This window comes from Carcharodon carcharias, chromosome 14, assembly GCF_017639515.1.
Source record: "Carcharodon carcharias isolate sCarCar2 chromosome 14, sCarCar2.pri, whole genome shotgun sequence".
Lineage (NCBI taxonomy): Eukaryota > Metazoa > Chordata > Chondrichthyes > Lamniformes > Lamnidae > Carcharodon > Carcharodon carcharias.
Window position 1 is genome coordinate 93,541,278 of NC_054480.1, and position 20,845 is coordinate 93,562,122.

The 20,845-nt window shown below is 46.7% G+C and overlaps 1 protein-coding gene across 1 annotated transcript in view; it reads left to right on the plus strand.

The window, feature by feature from the left end:
* The first annotated feature begins 276 nt into the window (after positions 1–276).
* Positions 277–20,845, plus strand: part of LOC121287445 (hematopoietic SH2 domain-containing protein-like) — a 92,723-nt gene continuing 72,154 nt past the window's right edge. The window contains exons 1-2 of the mRNA XM_041205334.1: positions 277–374; positions 13,873–14,022. Of these exons, the coding sequence (XP_041061268.1) occupies positions 13,898–14,022 (125 nt within the window). The 5' untranslated portion in view covers positions 277–374; positions 13,873–13,897. The remainder of the gene's footprint in view (positions 375–13,872; positions 14,023–20,845) is intronic.

Sequence of the window (20,845 nt, forward strand, 5' to 3'; positions counted from 1 at the left end):
ATGCGCTATTTTCCTCAATGGGCAGATTAACTAAGGAGCTGGAGGTCAGCAGCTGAATGACAAAATGAAAATGCTTTTCAAATACTGGTCAGCTTTTTCTTCCACACAGTAAGGCATTGAAACAGTTAATCCTTTTGGAGCTTAATCATTCGGAGAACTGGAAAATCTGGGAGTTGCCACATCCTGGTCTGACTCACAGCACCTGAACAGAGCTCCGGTAGCACGGTACAGGTAAGTACATAGACTGGAATTAATTCACTGACACGAAAAGCATCGGGACAGATTGCACAGTGTTCTTGAAACTCAGCGGATGGAACAGCAGCGGGCAGGCTTTCAAGGAGAGCAGGTTCATCCCTGGGGGCCATAGTGTGGAGGTTAGTGATGTCATTGTGGAAAAGTAACCCGTCATTTCGTAATGTTTTAACAAATTGAAAGTGAATGAATTTAATACTTGTATTTAAGCAAGGGAGACACGTTTGGCTGTGGTGGCGAGAGGCCCATCAGGTAGCATCAAAGACACGTTAACACGATCGAAACTATTTTACAGAACACTAACACTAACTGCCAGAGTGGATCTAGAGAGAACTTGATTGGTTGAAACTCCAAATAAACAATCTATTTTGATTTTCAAGAAGTTATTGGAAGATTCCACATGAAAATCTCCTAACTGAATGAAACCTTATGGGGATGTAGGCGATAGGCAAAACAAAACTGCCTGGAGAGAAAGGTCTTGTGAAAGGTGTAGGTTGTGGAGCAAACTCTCTGGGCTGGTGTGAGGGGTGTATTTTTAAAAAAATTCTTTCACAGGATGTGGATGTCACTGGCTAGGCCACCTAGTTATTGCCCATCCACATTTGCCCTTGAGAAGGCGGTGGTAGTGCCTTCTTGAACTGCTGCATTCATGTGGTGTAGGTACACCCACAGTGCTGTTAGGGAGGGAGTTCTAGGATTTTGACCCAGTGTCAGTGAAGGAACAGTGATCATGGGTCTGTTGCCCCTGTCCTTCTAGATGGAGGTCATGGGTTTGGAAGGTGCTGTTGAAGGAGCCTTGGTTAGCTGCTTCATGTGCACATTGTAGCTGATACACATGGCTGCCACTGTGTGTCGGTGGTGGAGGGAGTGAATGTTTAAAGTGGTGGATGAATCATTTGGGCTGTTTTGTCCTGGGTGGTATTGAGTTTTGATGGAGCCACACTCATCCAGGCAAGTGGGGAGTATTCCATTATACTCCTGACTTGTGCCTTGTAGATGGTGGACATGCTTAGGGGGGGAGAAGGTGAGATCCTTGATACGGAAGTCCCAGCTCCTGACCTACTCCTACACCCATGTTATTTATATGGCTGGTCCAGTTCAGTTTCTGGTCAATTGTAATCTCCAGGATGTTGATAGTAGGGGATTCAGCAATGTAATGCCAGCCCCACTTCTGACCTTATGATGGAAGGTCAAACAGCTTAAGATGGTTAGGCCGAGGACACTACCCTGAGGAACTCCTGCAGTGATGTCCTGGAACTGAGATGATTGACCTCCAACAACCACAACCATCTTCCTTTGTGTTAGGTATGACTCCAAACACTGGAGAGTTTTCCCCCTAATTCCCACTGCAGTTTTTCTAGGGCTCCTTGATGCCACACTCGGTTAAGTGCTGCCTTGATGTCAAGGGCAGTCATTCTCATCTCAGATCCACTCTTTTGTCCATGTTTGGAACAAGGCTGTAATCGGGTCAGGAGCTGAGTGGCCCTGGCAGAGCCAAGACCGACCATTAGTGAGCAGGTCATTTCTGTGCAAGTGCTGTTTGATAGCACTGTTGACAACACTGACCAACATTTTGCTATGATCGAGAGTGTGCTTAGTTTGGAAGTAGCTGTGTGGTTGGTACCCATCCTTGTGTTGAAGTCTCCCAGAAGATACAGAACCTTGGACCTGGGAATTCTGGAAATTTGACATCTGAAGTGGAGGTGAGTATTGGGCATTATTGCACACGAGACAAAAGAGTTAACAAGGTGAGCGTTGATTCCCTAGAGAGTAAGTCTGGGGAGTTAATAATGGAAAATAAGGAAGTGGAAGATGAATTGAACAGGTAATTTTGTGTCGGCCTTACAGAGGATACAAATAACATCGCAGAAGTAATCGTGAATCAGGAGGTGAAAGGAAGGGAGGAACTTAAAATAATTACAATCACCAGGGAAAGGGTACTGAGAAAATTATTAGGGCTAAAAGGCTGACAGGTCCCCAGGTCCGGATGGACTTCATCCTAGGGACTTAAAAGAAGTGACTGCTGAGATAGTAGGTGTATTGGTTTTAATTTCCCAAAATTCCCTAAATTCTGGAAAGATCCCATCAGATTGGAAAATAGTGAATGTAACTCCTCCATTCAAGAAAGCAGGGAGAGAGAAAGTAGGAAACTACGTACCAGTTAGCTTCACGTCTGTCATAGGGAAATTGCTGGAATCTATTATTAAGGAGATTATAGCAGGGCACTTAGAAATGCTTAATGTAATCAGGCCCAGTTAAGATGGTTTTGTGAAGGGGAAACCATGTTTGACTAACTTATTGGAACTCTTTGAGGAAGTAGCAAGCAAATGGATAACAGAAGGCAAAATAAGAGCTTGTAGTGTAGGGGGTAACCTATCAGCATGGCTAGTGGATGAGTTAGTTAACAAGAAACAGAATAGCCAAAAATGGGCCATTTTTGGGATGGAAAAATGTAACAAGTGGAGTGCCACAGGGATCATTGCTGGAGTCTCAACTATTTACAACTTATATCAATGACTTAGTTGAATGGACTGAATGTGCTCATGACACACAAGTAGGAAAGTAAGTTGTGAAGAACACATAGCAGCCTGCAAAGGGACATGGATAAGTTAAGTGAATGGGCAAAAATTTGGCAGATGGAGTAGAGTGTGGGAAAATATGAATTTGTCCACTTTGGCAGGAAGAATAGAAAAGCAGAATATTATTTAATTCGCGAGAGATTACAGAACTCCAAGATACAGAGGGACCTGGGTGTCCTGGTACATGAATCACAAAAGGTTAGTAAACAGGTACAGCAAGTGATTAGGAAGGCAAATGGAATGTTGTTTATTGCAATGGGAAATGGAATATAAAAGTAGGGAAGTTTTACTGCAGTTGTATAAGGCGCTGATGAGACCACATCTGGAGTACTGTGTATAATTTTGGTCTCCTTATTTAAGAGAGGATATAAATGTTCAAAGCAGTTCAGAGAAGGTTCACTTGGCTGATACCTGGGTTTGGGGGATTTATTTTTGAGGAAAGGTTGGACAGGCTGGCCTATACCCATTGGAGTTTAGAAGAATGAGATGTGATCCTATTGAAACATAAGATGCTGAGGGGACTTGACAGGGTGGATAGTGAAAGGATGTTTCCCTTTGTGGGAGAGACTAGAACTAGGGGACACACTTCAAAAATAAGGGGCCTTCCATTTAAGACGGAGATGAGGTTAATGTTTTTCCGAGGGTTGTGAGTCTTTGGAACTCTCTTCCCCAGAGAGTGGCAAAGGCAAGATCAATGAATATTTTTAAGGTTGATGTAAATAACTTTTTATCAGGGGCAGGCAGAATATGAAGCTGAGGCCAGAATCAGATCAGCTATGATCTTACTGAATGGCAGAGCAAGCTCGAGGGGCCTAATGGCCTACTCCTCCTAATTCATATGTATTAGGAATCAAGAAAGCAACAGGGCCAGCAGCCAACCACATCAGCCCCCCTGAAGACAAAGACAGGGACGATCATCATAGAACCTAGCAAGCCTATTGAAGATAGGTGGAGCACTCTCAAACACCTATGCGCCAGAGAACATTGTCACTGAAGAAGCTCTCAGTGCCACTCCAGGCTATCTGGAGGAACTGGACAGTTAGCCCACCACAGTAGAGCTCAACAAGGCCATTGACCGTCTTACCAGTGGTAAAGGCCCAGGAAACGATGACATTCCACCTGAAGTCATCAGAAGTGGAAAACTGGCACTGCTGCAGCATCTGCAAGAACTTTTGTGTCTCTGCTGGAAGGAAAGATTTGTACCTCAAGACATACATGATGTAAAAGTAGTCACCTGTACAAAAACAAAGGGGATTGCAATGACTGCAACAATTCCTGAGGCATCTCCTCCTGTTGCTCTGACCAGATTGCAGACTCTGGTGTCACACATCTACACTGAGGCACAGTGCAGCTTCAGAACTGGCAGATTATGATTTTCTCAATTTAACAGTTGCAGAAGAATTGCTGCGAACAGCGCAGCTGCTCTACATTGTCTTCATAGCCCTCACCAAGGCTGTTAACCTTCAAACTGTAATGGAGGGGGCTGAGAACACATGGCACTGTGTGTTTTCGGTGAGCTTGCTGTTGGTCCACACTCGCCATGGTAGCTACAGCTTTGACTCTTCAAACTGCTGTGTGAAACAGGCTGCCTGCCTAGACTCCTGGGCATCATTTCTTTTTGCCATGAGAATGTGCACAGTTTTGTTAGTTACAATGGAGCATCACCAGAGGCTTTGAAGATCAGCAGTGGGGTAAAGCAGGGCTGTCTCCTGGTGCTAACTCTCTTTGGCATATTTTTCTCCATGCTGCCATTCAGCTGCTCAAATGAGGGAGTCTACCTGCATGTCAGAGCCGATGGCAAGCTGTTCAACTCAGCAAGACTGTGTACCAAGACCATAGTAATATCCTGGTTTGTGAGTTTCTGTTTGCTGATGACATCGCGCTGGCATCCCATACTAAAGTTTACTTGCAACAACATGTAGATCTCTTCTCCCGGGCATGCAAGGAGTTTGGACTGACAATCAGCGCCAAGAAGATTAAAGTTCTGAGCCAGGATGTAGAAGAGAATCCATGTTCTATCAACATTGACAACGTCACTCTGGAGGTTGTCGACACCTTCGCGTATCTTGGATCAACAATTATCAGCAACCTGTCCCTTGGTGCTGAAATCAGCACCAGGACTGCCAAAGCCGTAGCTACCATGGCGAGTGTGGACCAACAGCAAACTCACTGAAAACACACAGTGCCTTGTGTTCTCAGCATCCTCCATTACAGTAGCGAGGCAGTCAACAGCACCTAGAAGAGCGGGTGAAAAGGAATCAGTTGTTTTTTATCTACTTTTTCTTTACTCTTTGGTGCAGCGGAAGGAGCTGGTTGATGAGTAACTAGTAAGCCAGTTAGAAATTAAACATATAACTCCTAGTTGAAGGTGGTGCTAACATTTACTTAGTGCAGTCAATTGTGGTATACATAGGAATAATCCTAACTTAATTAAGAAAGTAATTAAATTAACCAAATAACATAAGTAACAATGGCAGGACAGATGTTGTGTTGCAGCTGTGGAATGTGGGAGCTCCTGGACGCCAATGCAATCCAGGACAAGCAGACAGTGTAAGCAGCTGGAGGAATTCTGATCAGGATTATTGATCTGGAAGCTGAATTGCCTTCACTACGCAACATCAGGTAGGGGATAAATACCTGGATGCTTTGTACCAGAAGACGGTCACAACTCTTAGAATAGGGTCATCTGTTTTGGTCAGTATTGAGGGACAGGAGGGTGTGACTGTGAGTGAGGCAGGTAGAGGGATCGAGCAGACAGAAGTGGAGGAGCCTCAGACTTTGCAATTGTTAAATAGGTTTGAGGTGCTCACAATCTATGTGGATGAAAGCAGGGTCTGCAGGGTGGATGAGCAAACTGACCATCGTGCAATGGTTCAGGTAGCCGTTCAAGTGGGGGCAGCAAAAAGAAATGTAGTGATAGTAGGGAACTGTATATTCAGGTGGATTGATACTGTTCTCTGCAGCCAACAGCGAGAATCAAAAAGGCTGTGTTATCTGCCTGGTGCCATGGTTTGGGATATCGGCTCAGGACTGGAGAGGAGCTTGCAGTTGGAAGGAAAAGATCCAGTAATCATGGACCTTGTAGGTCCCAACGACATAGGTACAACTAGAAAAGAGGTTCTGTCTAACCTGTATGAGAAGCTAGGCTCGAAATTAAAAAGCAGAACCTCAAAGGTAATAATCTCTGGATTATTACCTGAGCCACGTGTAAATTGGAATAGGGTTAATAAGATTACAGAGATGGATGCATGGCTTAAATACTGGTGTGGGAGAAGCGGGCACTAGCACTAATATTGAGGAATGTGGGGGCTGCACTGTTGGCACAGTCTGCACCTGGACCATGCTCTAGTGAACCATGCACCTAGGGAAGTAGACGGGTTTTTAAATTAAATAGTGGGGGCAAAGGATCAAATTTGGGAGGGTGTGGTAAACCAATGAGTAGAGTCAAGGCAAGAGGGAAAGATACTGATATGGGAGATGATAAACAGACCATGACAGGAAGGGATAGACAGTACAAATCTGAGTAAATCATCAGTTAAGATTAGAGGTTACAAAAATAATAAAGGGACAAAACTAAAGCTCTGTATCTGAATGCACATAGCATTTCAAACAAAACAAATGAACTGTTAAATCAAATAGAAACAAATAAATAAATACAATCTGATAGTCATTACAGAGACATGGCTGCAGGACGACATACATTGGGATCTGAATATTGAAAGGTACATGACATTTAGGAAAGAAAGGAAGCTAGGAAAAGGTGGAGGGGTGGCTCTGTTAATTAGTGATGGTATTAGCACAATAGAGAGGGAAGACCTAGATTCAAGAAATCAGGAGGTAGAAGCAGTTTGAGTAAATATGAAAAATGATAGAGGCAAGTAGTCAGTTGAGGGAGTGGTGTAGAGGCCCCCTAACAGTAACCACACTGCAGGATAGGTTATAAAGGAAGAACTAATGGGAGCTTGTCAGAAAAGTACAGCAATAATCATGAGGGATTTTAATCTACATATAAACTGGAAAATTCAAATGGGAAAAGGTAGCCCAAATGAATTCATAGAATGTGTTCAGAATAGTTTCTTAGAACAGCTGGTTCTGGTGCCAACCAGAGAGCAGGCTATACTAGACCTGGTATTGTGCAACGAGATAGGATTAATTAATGACCTCATAGTGAAAGCGCTTCAAGGTAGCAATGATCATAATATGATTTATTTTACATTCTGAGAAAGAGAAGAGTGGGTCCAAGACTAGTATTTTAAACTTAAATAAGGGCAATTATGAGGCATAAAGCAGAGCTGGCTAAAGTGAACTGGCAAATGAGGTTAAAGGATAGGTCAATAGAGATGCAGTGGCAGACATTTCTGAAATATATCAGAATACACAGAATAGATACATTCCAACATGAAATAAAAAGTCCAAGGGGAGGACCCACCATCCGGGGTTAACTAAAAATGTTAAAGATAGTATCAAACCTAAAGGAAAAGCATAATTGTGCAAAGATGGGTGGCAGGTCAGAAGATTGGACAGAATATAAAAAACAGCAAAGAATGGCTAAACGATTAATAAGAAGGGACAGATTAAAGTATGAGCAATAACTAGCTAGAAATATAAAAACAGATGAGCTGTAACCTCCGAGCTCCCCAGCATTCGATTTGGGGGGTACCCCAAAGATGCATTGTGGAACCCCTCTTGGAAGTCCCCAGGTAAGGGTTTGCACAGTAATTGCCCAGAAGTACAAACTTCCTCTAGACAATTGCGCTGCACTGGGAACCATCTGAAAATGCAGTTTAAATCACAAGCTTTAGATGGTTCCTCCAGGGTTAGACCGATAGTTACTCAGGAAAAGATGAATTAAAACCTCTTCTAACTTCTAGGTAATTAATTGTAAAGACCCAGACTGATCCCATGTGACTTCCCCTCCCCCCAACCCCCCCACAACCCTGACCTCTGACCGCTCAACCCCTCTTTTCCTGCCCCCCCAAAAAAACTTATGCAAGCCAAGAAAAGTGGTTGAACAACTTTCACCTCCATTGCACCAGATGAATATCGGACATCTTCTGTCAAGGTGCAGTACCGAATATAGAGTAAACCAGCGTGCAGGGATCCCCAGCACATTTATAAACTAACATACAAAATAGGAGCAGAAGTAAGCCATTTGGCCCCTCGAGCCAGCTCCACCATTCGATAAGATCATGGCTGATCATTGTGTCAGCGGAGACTCTGGCTGGGTCATGTGAGTTGAATGCATGATGGGCTGATCCCCAAAGACATGTTCTATGGTGAGCTTGCTATCTGCACAAGACCAAAAGTTACTCACATCTGCAATACATGGATGTCTGCAGCTGAGACTTCCAAGTTGACTGGAATCAGTGTCAATGCATGGGAATTCCTTGCTGCTGACCAGAGTACCTGGAGACAAGCAGTGAGGAAGGACGTGGAAAAAATGGAAGACAAAAGAAGTGACCAGATAGTGGAAAAGAGAGCTCACCAGAAGGAAAAAACACCAGTCGACCTTGGGCCAACGTTATTCATCTGTGTCAGCTGCGGAAGGGACTGCCACTCACAAATTGACCTCTACAGCCACGACAGATATTTTCAAGCCAGAAGTGACAAACGCTCCAGCACAGTCCATCATCTCCCAAGGTAGATGGAGGCCAATAGAGAGTAGGTGGATGGGTACTAACTGACCAAATTGGATTTGTCTTACTTTTTGTGTACAGGACATACCTGGGCAATTTTTCACATAGCTGGGTAGATACCAGCATTGTAGCTGAACTGGAATAGTTTGGTTAGGGGCATGGCAAGTTCTGGAGCACAAGTCTTCAGTATTATTGCTGGAATATTGTCAGGGCCCATAGCCTTTGCAGTAACCAGTGCCTTCACATGGAGTGAATTGGATTGGTTGAACATCGGCATCTGTGATGCTGAGGGCCTCAAGAGGAGGCTTGGCTTCACTGTCCATAACCTGCATAAAGTTTAAAAGTATCCAAGCTTGTCTAGAATAGGGAAAGCTGAAAATTATTTCCAGAAAAATTACTATTGAATCTGCAACTGGGAGGATAGAGTTTCTAAAGCTGCTTCACTTAAAGGGCTGCCAAACATTCAGAAATGCATGCTAAATATGAAAAGAATGGATGAGGTAATCTGACGAGGCTGCTGGACAATTAGAAAGGAGTTAGGAAGAAAGTTTTTGTTTGTATTATGTGGTGAAACAGTGAAAGGAACAAATACTGGGAATCTTTACCTGGACAGAGAAACCCCAGTCTCCCGAGCTTCCTCCAGCATACTCAACACTCTGGTCAAACCACACTTTGGGCTGGATTTAACGATATGTTGGGATCATCCAGTGGCGCTGCTGGGACCACATCCTTTTCCCAACCGTAACCATCGCTGGAGTCGGAGTTAAAGGTAAGTTGGGGGGGGGGGCCCAATCAATGAGGCCAGGCTAGCAGGACACAGCAAGAGGGTTGGGGGTCTGGGTTGGAGGGAAACTGGTGTTGGGGGGGATGGCTTTGGGGCTGGGGGAGACCCTTCAATAAGCCAGGGTCTGCATGAAGGAGGTGCACCCCTGACCCCCTCCTCCCCACCTTGCTTACCATCAGCCCAATGCAATGAAAGCTGCCAGGTTGAGTGCTGGGTTGATGTGGGCCCCTCATGCCACTGGTTACATCCCAGAAGTGTAGGAATGAGGTCCCTTAAAGTGGCCATTAATTGGTAAAATTGAGGCTGTGGGGGCAGGCAGGCAGTGGGCATGCATCCTGAAACATTAATTAGTCAGTCTCCTACAATTTGGTTCTTGCAACGCCCTATGAGTAATCATTGGGATTGGAGCAATTCTGGTTAGGTAATAAATGTTGGCCTTGCCAATGGTGCCTATACCCTGTGAATAAATATTATGAATAGTAAGTTGGCAACAATACTGAAACGAAAGGCCAGGATTTTTTGCATGGCGGGGTTTCCCCTCCCACCATCGAAGAGTCAGTGAGGAACACATCCCCACCATTACTGAGTTCTGAAGAAGAGTCATACAGACCAGAAACATTAACTCTGTTTCTCTCTCCACAGATGCTGTCAGACCTGCTGAACTTTTCCAGCAATTTTTGTTTTTGTCCCCACCATTACTGTCTGCCCCACAGCAATTTGATACTCCAATGAGTCTTAATTGGCTGAAGACTGGACTTTGATCCTTCATTCGGAAGGAAGTCCTGTCTTAGAGTGGTGCTGGCCAACCTGATTGGCTGGCAGCTTTCTAGCTCATGCAGTGCCAGAAGCTGCAGTGGACTGGACTGGGACTGCAAGCAGTTCCCACAGCCTTCATGAAACCAGTTTGTGATTGTCTGCTCCGCCAATCAATGGCGGGCCACATTTCCAGCCGCCGCACAACAGGAACCTAATTTCAATACTTTAGCATCTCATTATAAGCCCTGCTCACCAGAATCTCGCCCCCCCCCCCCCCAACCCACACACACACACACACACACACACACACACACACACTGGATCATCCAGGTGATCATGCCAACATGTTTCACAACTACACATAAAACAATTTGCACCTGGCGAGCTGCACCTCGGTTGGGACTTTGAGATTTGTTTGCCTACCTTGCTTCATGCAGTACTCATGGTCATCAGTACCAGGCTTCATGGGCAGCATCAAGTCACTTTTAGGAGGGCTCACAGGCAGGTCTCTACTTATGAGACCAGCCGTAAGGCGGGGGTGGCTTTTCAATGGCTGCAGGACTAGGACCTGCTTGGGGAAGGGGGAGAAGTGGCCTCAAGTCAGGATGGTGAGCGACTTGGAGGGGAACCTTCAGCTGGTGGTGTTCCCATGTGTCTGCTGCCCATGTCCTTCTAGGTGGTAGTGGTCGTAGGTTTGGAAGGTGCTGTCATAGGAGCCTTGGTGAATTCCTTCAATGCATTTTGTAGATGGTACACACTGCTGCTACTGTGTGTCAGTGGTGGGTTAGGAGGCCAGGAGCTGAGTAGGTTAATGAGGTCAGGAGCTGGGTGGAGCCCAAACTGAGTCAGTGTGCAGGTTATTGCAAAGCAATTTAACGCTTGATAGCACTGTTGATGACCCCCTCCATTACTTTATTGGTGATCAAATTACTTAACTGATGATCAAATTACTTTTTTGATTCTCATTTGTCTGTCAGTCCTTGCTGTTTGCCAAGTTCTTTTTGTCATCAGCATGTTTTGAGATGTGCTTCCTATGCCCACGTATAAGTCATCAATACATAAAATAGAGAACAAAAGTGGACACAGCATGGGCTCCTGAGATACAGCACTTCCACTATTCACCAATTATATGTCAGAATCTGCAATCATTTTACAATGGAAATTATGTTGATGTATCATTTATATTCAAATGATTACCTGGAGATTGAATATCGCATTCAAGCCCCAGAAACAGCTGGGCGACACAGCTATATTTTCTGAAGATGCACTTCCTGCCAGTGACCCCACTGCCAGTGCCAGACCACAGATTCACTGGCTGGAATTTTCCAGCACGCCTGTGGTGGGCTCCCCTGCAGTGGGGCCAGTGAGCCATTGAAATCTCTGTTCACATTGGTGGGAGAGGAGTGAGGGGCTGGAAAATTCTGGCCACTGTCTCTGTGTCTACATTTCCTGAAGCATCTGTGGACAATGTGTCTACCAACCTGTAAAGACTGCAGGCATTGGGGGGCGGTGCTGATAGCGTGACTGAGCCTGGCACTGTGCACTAGCAGGCAGGCCGAGGTGGGTGGTATACAGTTCCAACAAGCCCCCTCCCACTGGTCCCCTATATAACATGTTGTGCTCTGACCATTTCTTTCTTGATTGCCTAAGAATATCAAGGCCATATTATCATTGACCAGTGAAAGATTGCTGACTTAATAATAAAAAAAATGCTGCAAATACTCCATGTCAGGCAGCTTCTGTGGAGGGAAACAGTTAATGTTTCAGGTTGAGATGACATTTCATCAGGTACCTGATGAGAGAAAATTTAAACAGCTGCAGGGAAAGGGTGGGGAGTGGAACTAGCTGAATGGTCATGATGGGCTGAATGTCTCCTCCTGTTCTGTTACCATTCTTTGATTCTATGATGGTATGTAAAATGCTGTCAGGATCGGACTTACGCAGTTCTCCGTGATGTACAGAGCTCATGCAGCCTGTGCATATGGCCTGTGTGCATGTGCAGCCTGTGTGCATATATGGCCTGTGCAGTGAATATGTGCCAAAGCAGATGAAAGTTCCATTTGCAAGGCGAATGAGAGCTGCTCCAAGTGAAGTACTTGAGGCAAAAACTGATCACTCAGCACTCCTTCCAATGGACATGGAAGATTTTGGAGTAAATCCTTTGGGATGGCACTGATCGTGCTGCCACTGAAATGTCCTGGCATCAATAGGTTCAATGTCAATCTGGCTGTCCTGGGGCTAAATTTTACATACCCCTGCTAGGGGGTTTATAGGTGGGATGTGAACATAAAATTCCTCAGCTTCCCGCTGGGTTCCTGCCCGCCCCCGGCCTTTGCAAGTTTGCGCTGGGACGGGCAAGGCCTGTGCTTTCCCTGATTTGAAGTCCTTAAGTGGCCAGTTATTGGCCACTGAAGGTTTGTTCCCCACCCAGCCTCAATTTTCAGGCTGGCTGGAGGAGTTCCAGGGTATGAGGGAAGCCTGAAAATAAATCTGGTTCAGGCCTCGGCACTATCCTTTAAACCTTGGGGTTAACCCTTAAGGTCCAGTAACCACAGGAGCTCCCTCCACTCCCTGACCTCTCCAACCCAATCTCCCCTGTCCACCTCCATCAGGCCTCCCCTACCCCTCCACCTTATCTCTCCCTGGAGTCCCAGGACTTGGCTCTGGGGACTGCTTGCAGTCCCAGTCCTGTCCACTGCAGCTTCTGGTGCTGCACGGGCTAGAGAGCTGCCAAGCAATCAGGTTAACTGGAATTCTCTAAGGCCCCTCCTGAGTGAGGGGCAGAAGTCCCGTCTCCAGCCAATTAGCGCTCGCTGGAGTGTGAAATTGTTGCTGGGCAGACAGTGTCAGAGGGGATGTGTTCCCCACCGACTCTTCACCTGACGGAAAGGGAAACCCTCCATCCTAAAAGTCCTGGCCCTGGTACATGAATCAAGTTAATACGCAGTTAATAAGTGTTCAGGAAGGCAAATGGAATGTTGGCATTTCTTACAAAGAGGATGGAATATGAAAGTAGGAATATTTTATACAGCTGTACAGGATGCAGGTGAAACCATATCTGGAGGACTGTGTACAGTTTTGATCTCCTTATTTAAGAAGGGGCATAATTGCATTAGAAGCTGTTCAGAGAAGGTTCACTCAACTGATTCCTGGGATGAAAGGGTTATCTTATGAAGGAAGGTTGGACAGGCTGAGCCTGAATCCATTGAAGTTTAGAAGAATGAGAGGTGATTTTATTGAAACATATCAGATCCTGAGGGGACTTGACAGGTTGGGTGCTGAGAGGATCTTTCCCCCGTGGGAGAGACTAGAACTAGGGGACACAGTTTATAACTAAGGGCTCTCACATTTAAGGTGAAGATGAGGTGAATTTTTTTCTCTCGGAGGGTCACGAGTCTGAAACTCTTGTCTCCAGAGAGCAATGAGGCAGGGTCATTGAATATTTTTAAGGCTGAGTTAGATTCTTGACTGACAAGGGAGTCAAAGGGTATTGAGGGTGGACAGGAAAGTTGAGCTGAGGCCACAATCAGATCAGCTATGATCTTATCAAATAATGGAACAGGCTGGATGGTCCGAATAGACTAATTCTGCTGCTAATCCCCATGTATATATGTATGTGCTGCTGGCCCTTCTCTCCCTTTCAATAAGGAAAAGTAAATTCTATGTTCAGGAGCCCTTTACAAACTGATGGCACTTGGATTCTTGCTCCTATCTGCCAACTGTCCTTAACACACAGCAAGAAGGTGAAATGTAGTATTCTGCAGTGATAGCCATACAGACATAGAAGGTGGTGGTGGGGGGAAGGGGCTCACCTGTTCTAGCGATGGTCTGTCACACATTTGCCTCTATTATTGTGATCTGACAGGAGCTGTTAACTCAAAGCTGCTTCAATGGATGCCTCGAATGCAGCTTTGACTCGGAAAGCTGCAGTCACCTGGTTTACCACAACTCAAGCCTTGAAGATCATGAGAGATGGCACTGTCCCAGATTGGTTCCATGGTATTATCTCCAGGAGGTGAGTGTCTGCTGAATGATTCTGAGAGATCCCGGGGCAGCAACTGGAAAGTGGGATAGGATCCTGGGTTCAAGAACTGAAAATTACTCTTGGGTATGTAATCCACAATGCCATGTGCTGTGAGAGCACCCAATGTGACTGGACAGATTTCATACAGGACAAAATATATAGAATAAGATAAAACATCTGGCGGGGGAGAGTTGCTGAGCTGAATGGTGCAGCTATGATGAGAGGTTTTCAGGCTGAAAGGAGCGTGGAATGTGAGAACCGAGGACAAGTTCTCAGCCTCGGGTACAACAGCAGACTGGATTCAGATAGGACATTGGACAGAGTGCTTGGTATTTTGGTCATGTGGCTTGTCTTATTTAGAGTAACACTAGTCTGACTCAGGAATGTTACTTCAAACCGCTTTATTTACATTATATATACATGATGAGCTAATAGATAGGCACATCTCTCTCCAGTACAGACTATTCCATCTGCTCTACAGAATCTCTCGTGTGTCTGCTGATGTCACTGTTAAATCATGATACATATGACTAACTCATTACCTTAACTATTAACCCATTATACGACAACAACCCTAAGTATAATATCAAATTCCTTAATAACAATGTTCAACTATTTCTTAAACTATTTACGTTATACTTACCCAACCACCAAGTCTCCCCAAAATTCAGAGATTAAGGGCGGAATTTTCTGTGCCCGTTGGTGTTGGGTTTCATGGCGGGCGTGAGTGGACAATATGGTGGGAAGGCCAAAAATTGGTCCCCACCGCCGTATGTCGGGAACTTCATTTTAATACATCTGCATATCGTTATATGCCCTGCATGCTGGACCCCCTCATGCCCCCCCCACGCTGGATCACCCAGCACGTTGGTGTGTTTGCATGCTGACGTGTTTCACAACAGCATTTATAAGGCGTGCACCTGGTGAGCTTCACTTCGAGGGGAACTCGGAGGTGAGTGCACAGTAACGTTGTGCAGCGCTCGGGAGAGTCGGTTATTGGACTTCAAGGTTGAAACACCGCGCATTCGGGCGAGGGCACAGGCAAGTCACATTCTCCCACTGGCTGACAGTACAGTACTGGGGCAAGGGCTGCACTGCGGTTGATGGTAGTACACAAGTGTGTGCTGGGGGGTGGGGCAGCGGAGGGAAGTAGCCATACATTAGGGAAAGCTTATATAAAGTGACCATTCCTCTGCAGCTGAGACAGTTCAGACGCAGCCATATTGACATGTGTGGAGTCGGGCCTCTAGCTTATCTGCTCACTCAAGCAACACAGAGACCTGAAAGTGCCAATAAATGCACCAGAGCTTTTCACCCTTCAGGCACAGACTGCAAGCTAATGAACATTTTCGTGGACTGTAGAACAATTGGATGACTGGGCACATTGTACAGTCTCCTTGCTAAAGCCGGCCATGGAGCAGTCACTGGTGGAGACGCACACAGCCGCTTGCAATGTCAGCATCCTGGTTTGTCCAGTCTCCCCCATGTTTCAGGCTAACAATGCAGCCTTGCAGTGTGGGTTAGGAGAATGCCTGTGCCTGAGCTGGGAGCACAGCATGCAGTCCAGTGGGCAAAGCTGCTGCCAATCAGTCAGGTGGAGTGGGGCAGAGGTGGGTGGGGTTTCGGGCAGCCATGCAGTGCACTAAACTCTGGCCATCCAAGTGGTGGCCACACTCTCCAGGATACCTTAAGGGGCCTTCACACTTAACCAAGGGAGGTTCTTAGTACACCCAAGCTAACCCACGCATCTCTCTCTTTCATCCTGCAGGAGGAGTATCAGGAGCCCGGAGCCTGGTGACCTAGCTGTATGCCTTGTGGCGTACAGAGAGCGAAGACAAAAGAGAAAAGACCAACCAGTGCCTGGGTGGGCAGAGGCAGAAGCAGCACCCTCAAGAAGGGGTGGCTGGGGCTCCCACACATGCCACTCAAGAGCCACAGTGAGCTGTCGCTGGTCGGTGTCTGCTAGACCCAGGGACTAGCTGTCTTTTATTCCTGCAGATGACTGAGAACCAGTGTCTCCAAAGACACGTCTGGGGAGCTGGTTGGTCACATCTGCCACCTGCTGCAGGATTTGGTGCCATGGGGATATGGAGGGCATCCATTGCAGTGGCCGTGAAAGTGACCGCGGCGTTCAATTTTTATGCCAGTGACCCCTTTCACAGTTCCACAGGTGATCTTTATGGGATATCACAGGCCTCCACCCACATACATCCATGCAGTCATGGATGCCATCTTTGTGAGGGCACACAACTTTGTGCGTTTTACCCAAGGCCAGGAGACCCAGGATGCAAGAGTGATTAGGTTTGCCCAAATCTTGGGTTTCCCACAGGTGCAGGGTGTGAGTGACTGCACTCATGTGGCACTCAGATCTCCGTCACAACACATGGTGAACTAGATCAACCTCAAGAGCTTCCATTCGCTGAATGTGCAGCTAGTGTGAGACCACCACAAACACATCCTGCACACGGTTTCCAGCGAGTGTGCATGATTCCTACATCCTTAGCAGGTCACAGATCCCTGACGTCTTCCAGGGTCCACAGAGGCTGCAGGTTTGGCTCCTCGGGGACAAGGGCTATCTGCAGAGGCCGTGGCTGATGTCACCCGTGTGGCGGCCTCAGACTGCAGCAGAGTGAAGGTATGATGAAGCTCATGCTGCAACTTGGTGGAGCAAATCATTGGGATGCTGAAAATGAGGTTCCGGTGCTTGGACCGGTCTGGTGGAGCCCTGCAATACAATCCTGGCACTGCAATGGGGAGAGGAGCTGGCTGAGGAGGAGATTGAGGAGCTGGAGGTTTCCTCTGATGAGGAAGTCAATGAAGGTGAGGCGGTTTTCAAAGGCAAGCATGACAGTGATGAGGCCCGTGCACAGGCCAGACGAGGCAGGCGTGCTCAGGAGGCCCTCATAGCTGCCAGATTTGTGGAAGATGATGACGATGTGCAGTGAGGAGACACCATAAATCCACACATCGCATCTGTGAACGTTTGACTTCTTTCTGGTTGGTGACAGTGCACATACCCTCTGTGATAAGGCATGGAGATGCAGCGAAGACCCTAATAATTCCTACATTCCAGGAGGGTGATGATGATAGGCAGTGAGGACACTCCATAGATCCTCACATTGCTTTTGTGAATATCTGACTCCTGTCTGTCTGAGGGGAGCTCGCTTGCGCTCTGTAAGCAGGGTCATATCATGGAGATACAGCAGGGAACCTTTAACTTCTCCTGATCCTATGGCATCCTTCTTGAGCTGAACCCTTCAGGACCACACTGTCACTGGACACAAATGCGGCTGGTCCCCCCCCATCTCATCAGCACCTCAAAGGTGCTGGGAGCACAGAGAGAATGACGGAACTCTCTGCTGCCTGCCCAGGATATTCTGGCAGCGATGATAACCCCATTGAGACACAGGCATGGCTGTTGTGACCAGTGACAGTGAAGGTGCACCATCAGTGTGCTGGAAAGGCTGCACAGAGCACAGGGAAGAGGCCCTGGACTGAGACACCTGCCTTTATCTTGTGCAGAAAGGTTTCACATCTGAGTGACGTGAACACTGCTCATCAGAACAAGGAGCCATAGGCAGGGAGACATTCTTGGGAGTTTATTGACAATCACTTGCACATATTGTTCACTATTAACACCCGGGCCCAGGCTGAGCAACTATATCTTCTTAATCTTCCTAACCCTGCTGCTACACCTTGTTGCTTCCCCAACGTCCCCAGCGGAGGTGGAGGCAGCCGGCTGACTGCTGTGGTGACTTTGGTGGGTGTCTGCTGAAGGGCCCCGGCCTGCTTTAGGGATCCTGCTGTGTGGCAGTGGCACCTTCCTCTGCCTGTGGAGCTGGATTTTCTGGAGTCACAGGAAGAGAGGATACAGTTGGGCCAGACACTTCCGGAGTTACCTGAGTGGATGGAACCGGGCTGTGTATTTGCTGATCCTCCTCCATTTGGGTGCCCGAGGGCCCCAGGCTGACTCGTCGAGGAGAAGGGGAGCTGAAGTGAGATCAAACTGCCCAGTGCTCCTCTCGTGTACACACTATTAGAGGCCAACTATGTGATCCCAAGGCTACTCCAAAGCTAAGTCCCACTGGTCCTCACTTGGTAGAGCACTTCCGACCTCACTGTCAGCAAAGGAAGCTAAGTCACAGAATATATTTAAGAAGGAAATTGATAGATTCCTGGACTCTAAAGTCCAGGGGTATGGGGAGAGCATGTGAGTATGGCGTTGAGATAGAGGATCAACAATGATCATATTGAATAGTGAAGCAGGCTCGAAGGTCTAAATGACCTACTCCTGCTCCTATTTTCTATGTTTCTATGTTACCATCGACTATTACTCCAGATGGTTAAAAGCTACCAGACTCCAAACTACGATGGCCGAGACTGTGACTCGGGCGTTACAGAACATATTCTCCACACATGGGTTCTGGACAAAATCATTTTGGATAACAGGCCACAATTTGTCAATGAACACTTCAAAAAATTTACAGATATCTGTGGGATCAGCCACGTTACCAGTTCTCTCCTCCACCCACAGACCAATGGAATGGGTGAAAGAACCATCAAGACATTAATGACCAAGAATTCTGCCTGGAATTCAGCCTTACTACACTACAGAGCTCCACCTGTAACTAACAGCTTCTCACTGGTGAAACTGCTCATGGGCCTACGGCTGAAGAAACAAGTCCCTTTGCTGCAGCAGAACCTGCAACCATTACGGCAGTTGGCCATAAAAGAGTGAGGAACTTGGAGACCGACCTGCATGAAAAACAGAAGAACTGGTATAACTCCAAGCGGCGAGGCAAGACCCGAGCTCCCTTAATACCAGGCCAGAAGCCTGGATTCGGGACTGAAAATCTGAAGGCCAGTCCTTCAACGAATGGAACATCCACATTCCTTTCTCATCCAAACACCATTCGGCACGTTCAGAAGATTCAAGAAAGCCCAGATCTCATTCATGCCTTCGAGAACGTGTGTTCAATTACCATGCGCTTTGGGATGAAGGTCCAAAGAATCCATCAATCAACTTGCAGAATGCTGACCTATCCAACGAGCTGGTTCAAGACCACCGCCCCACTCAATGGTCACAATAACATGATCAGGGAGACTTGTGAAGGCATCACAGGGATTTAGGGCGGAATCATCCCAAATTTGCACCAAGTATGGTAGTGGGCGGGACAAAGAGCATTTTACCAGCTGGCCACAATGGTGGCTTTTCACACCATATTGTTCCAATCCCACCTCAGTCGGACTGTATTTTGACCAACATTCTTGGCAAAATTCCCTGACTTGGGCACACTCCACACCCTCCTCCTGTGCTTGGTGGACTTCTTGCAGCTTTCGTTTGGAGAGAGGGAGTTACAGTTGATGAGGATGCTTCCCCCTTGGAAACGAGAATGAAGTCCTGGGCCTGATCCACTGTGGCTCTGGATAGGGCGTCAGCCGTTGTCTGTGAGTTTCCTGACACATACACAGCCGTGTAATAGTAATGCATCAACCAAAGCCTGAACTGTTGGATGTGTAGGGGTATTTTGACGATCTCTGTGGAATTCAAGAAGATGATTAATGGTTTATGGTTGGTCTCAGTTTAGAAATCAGGTAGCTGGAGAATCTCTGCCAATGCTTCCTTCTCTATGGCTGCATAGCATTGCTCCATTTCTGTCAATGCTCTGAAGGCAAAGTATCCAGGCTTTGTCTTTCCATTCTCCTGGACTTGAATGAGCCCAGCTCCAAGGCCTGTTGAGGATGTCTCGACAGCCACTACTGTGGGCAATGTTGGGTCATAATGTGCCAGCACATCTGAAGAGATGAGTCTATCCTTTATATGCCCAAATGCATTGGATTGATCAATGCCCCAAAACCACTGTTGACCCTTTTGTAAAATATCTCTTAATGTTTCCACAATAGTGGGTAAATTTGGAATAAATTTGCCAACCTGACTGACCATTCCGGAGAACCTCTCGACATCAGTAATACACTGTGGTTGTGGAAAGTCACTGATGGCTTTCGTTTTTTGAGGGTATACCATAAGACCCTGTCTTTGCACCATGTGTCCCAAGAATTTGATAGTAGTTTTGGCTAATTCATATTTCTTATTTAAAGTGAGACCTGTCTCTCAAAACACTTTGAGAACTTCCTGAACTCTGTGGTCATGCTCCTATCTTGTGGCTCCATGGATAAGGATGTCATCCATGTGACAAATTACCTCTCATTCCCCTGCCAGAATATTTGACATAGTTTGCAGGAATACTTGATAATATCCCAAAGGGAAGGTGCATCTCGCTTGCAAACTGCTTTTCGGCCTTGGAAAATGGTGAGAGTGACAGTTCCTCTGTGGAGGCCAACCAGAGCCAAGGTCATGCCACTGTGGGTGGTGCAGCTGCTCACAGTGGGGAGGAAGAAGTGTGGAAGGGCAATAGTGGTAGGGGATTCATCAGTAAGGGAAGTAGACAGGCGTTTCTGCAGCCGCAGACGTGACTCCAGGATGGTATGTTGCCTCCCGGGTGCCAGGGTCAGGGATGTCACAGAACGGCAGCAGGGCATTCTGAAGGACGAGGGTGAACAGCCAGAAGTCATGCTCCAATGACATAGGAAGAAAGAGAAATGAGCTCTTGCAAGCAGACTTTAGGGAGTTAGGAAATTGAAAAGCAGAACTTCAAACGTAGTAATCTCCAGATTACTCCTGGTGCCACACAGTAGTGAGTATAGGAACAGAAGGATAGAGCAGATGAATGCGTGGCAGAAGAGATGGTGCAGGAGGGAGGGCTTTAGATTCCTGTGGCTTTGGGACTGTTTCTGGGGGAGGTGGGACCTGTAC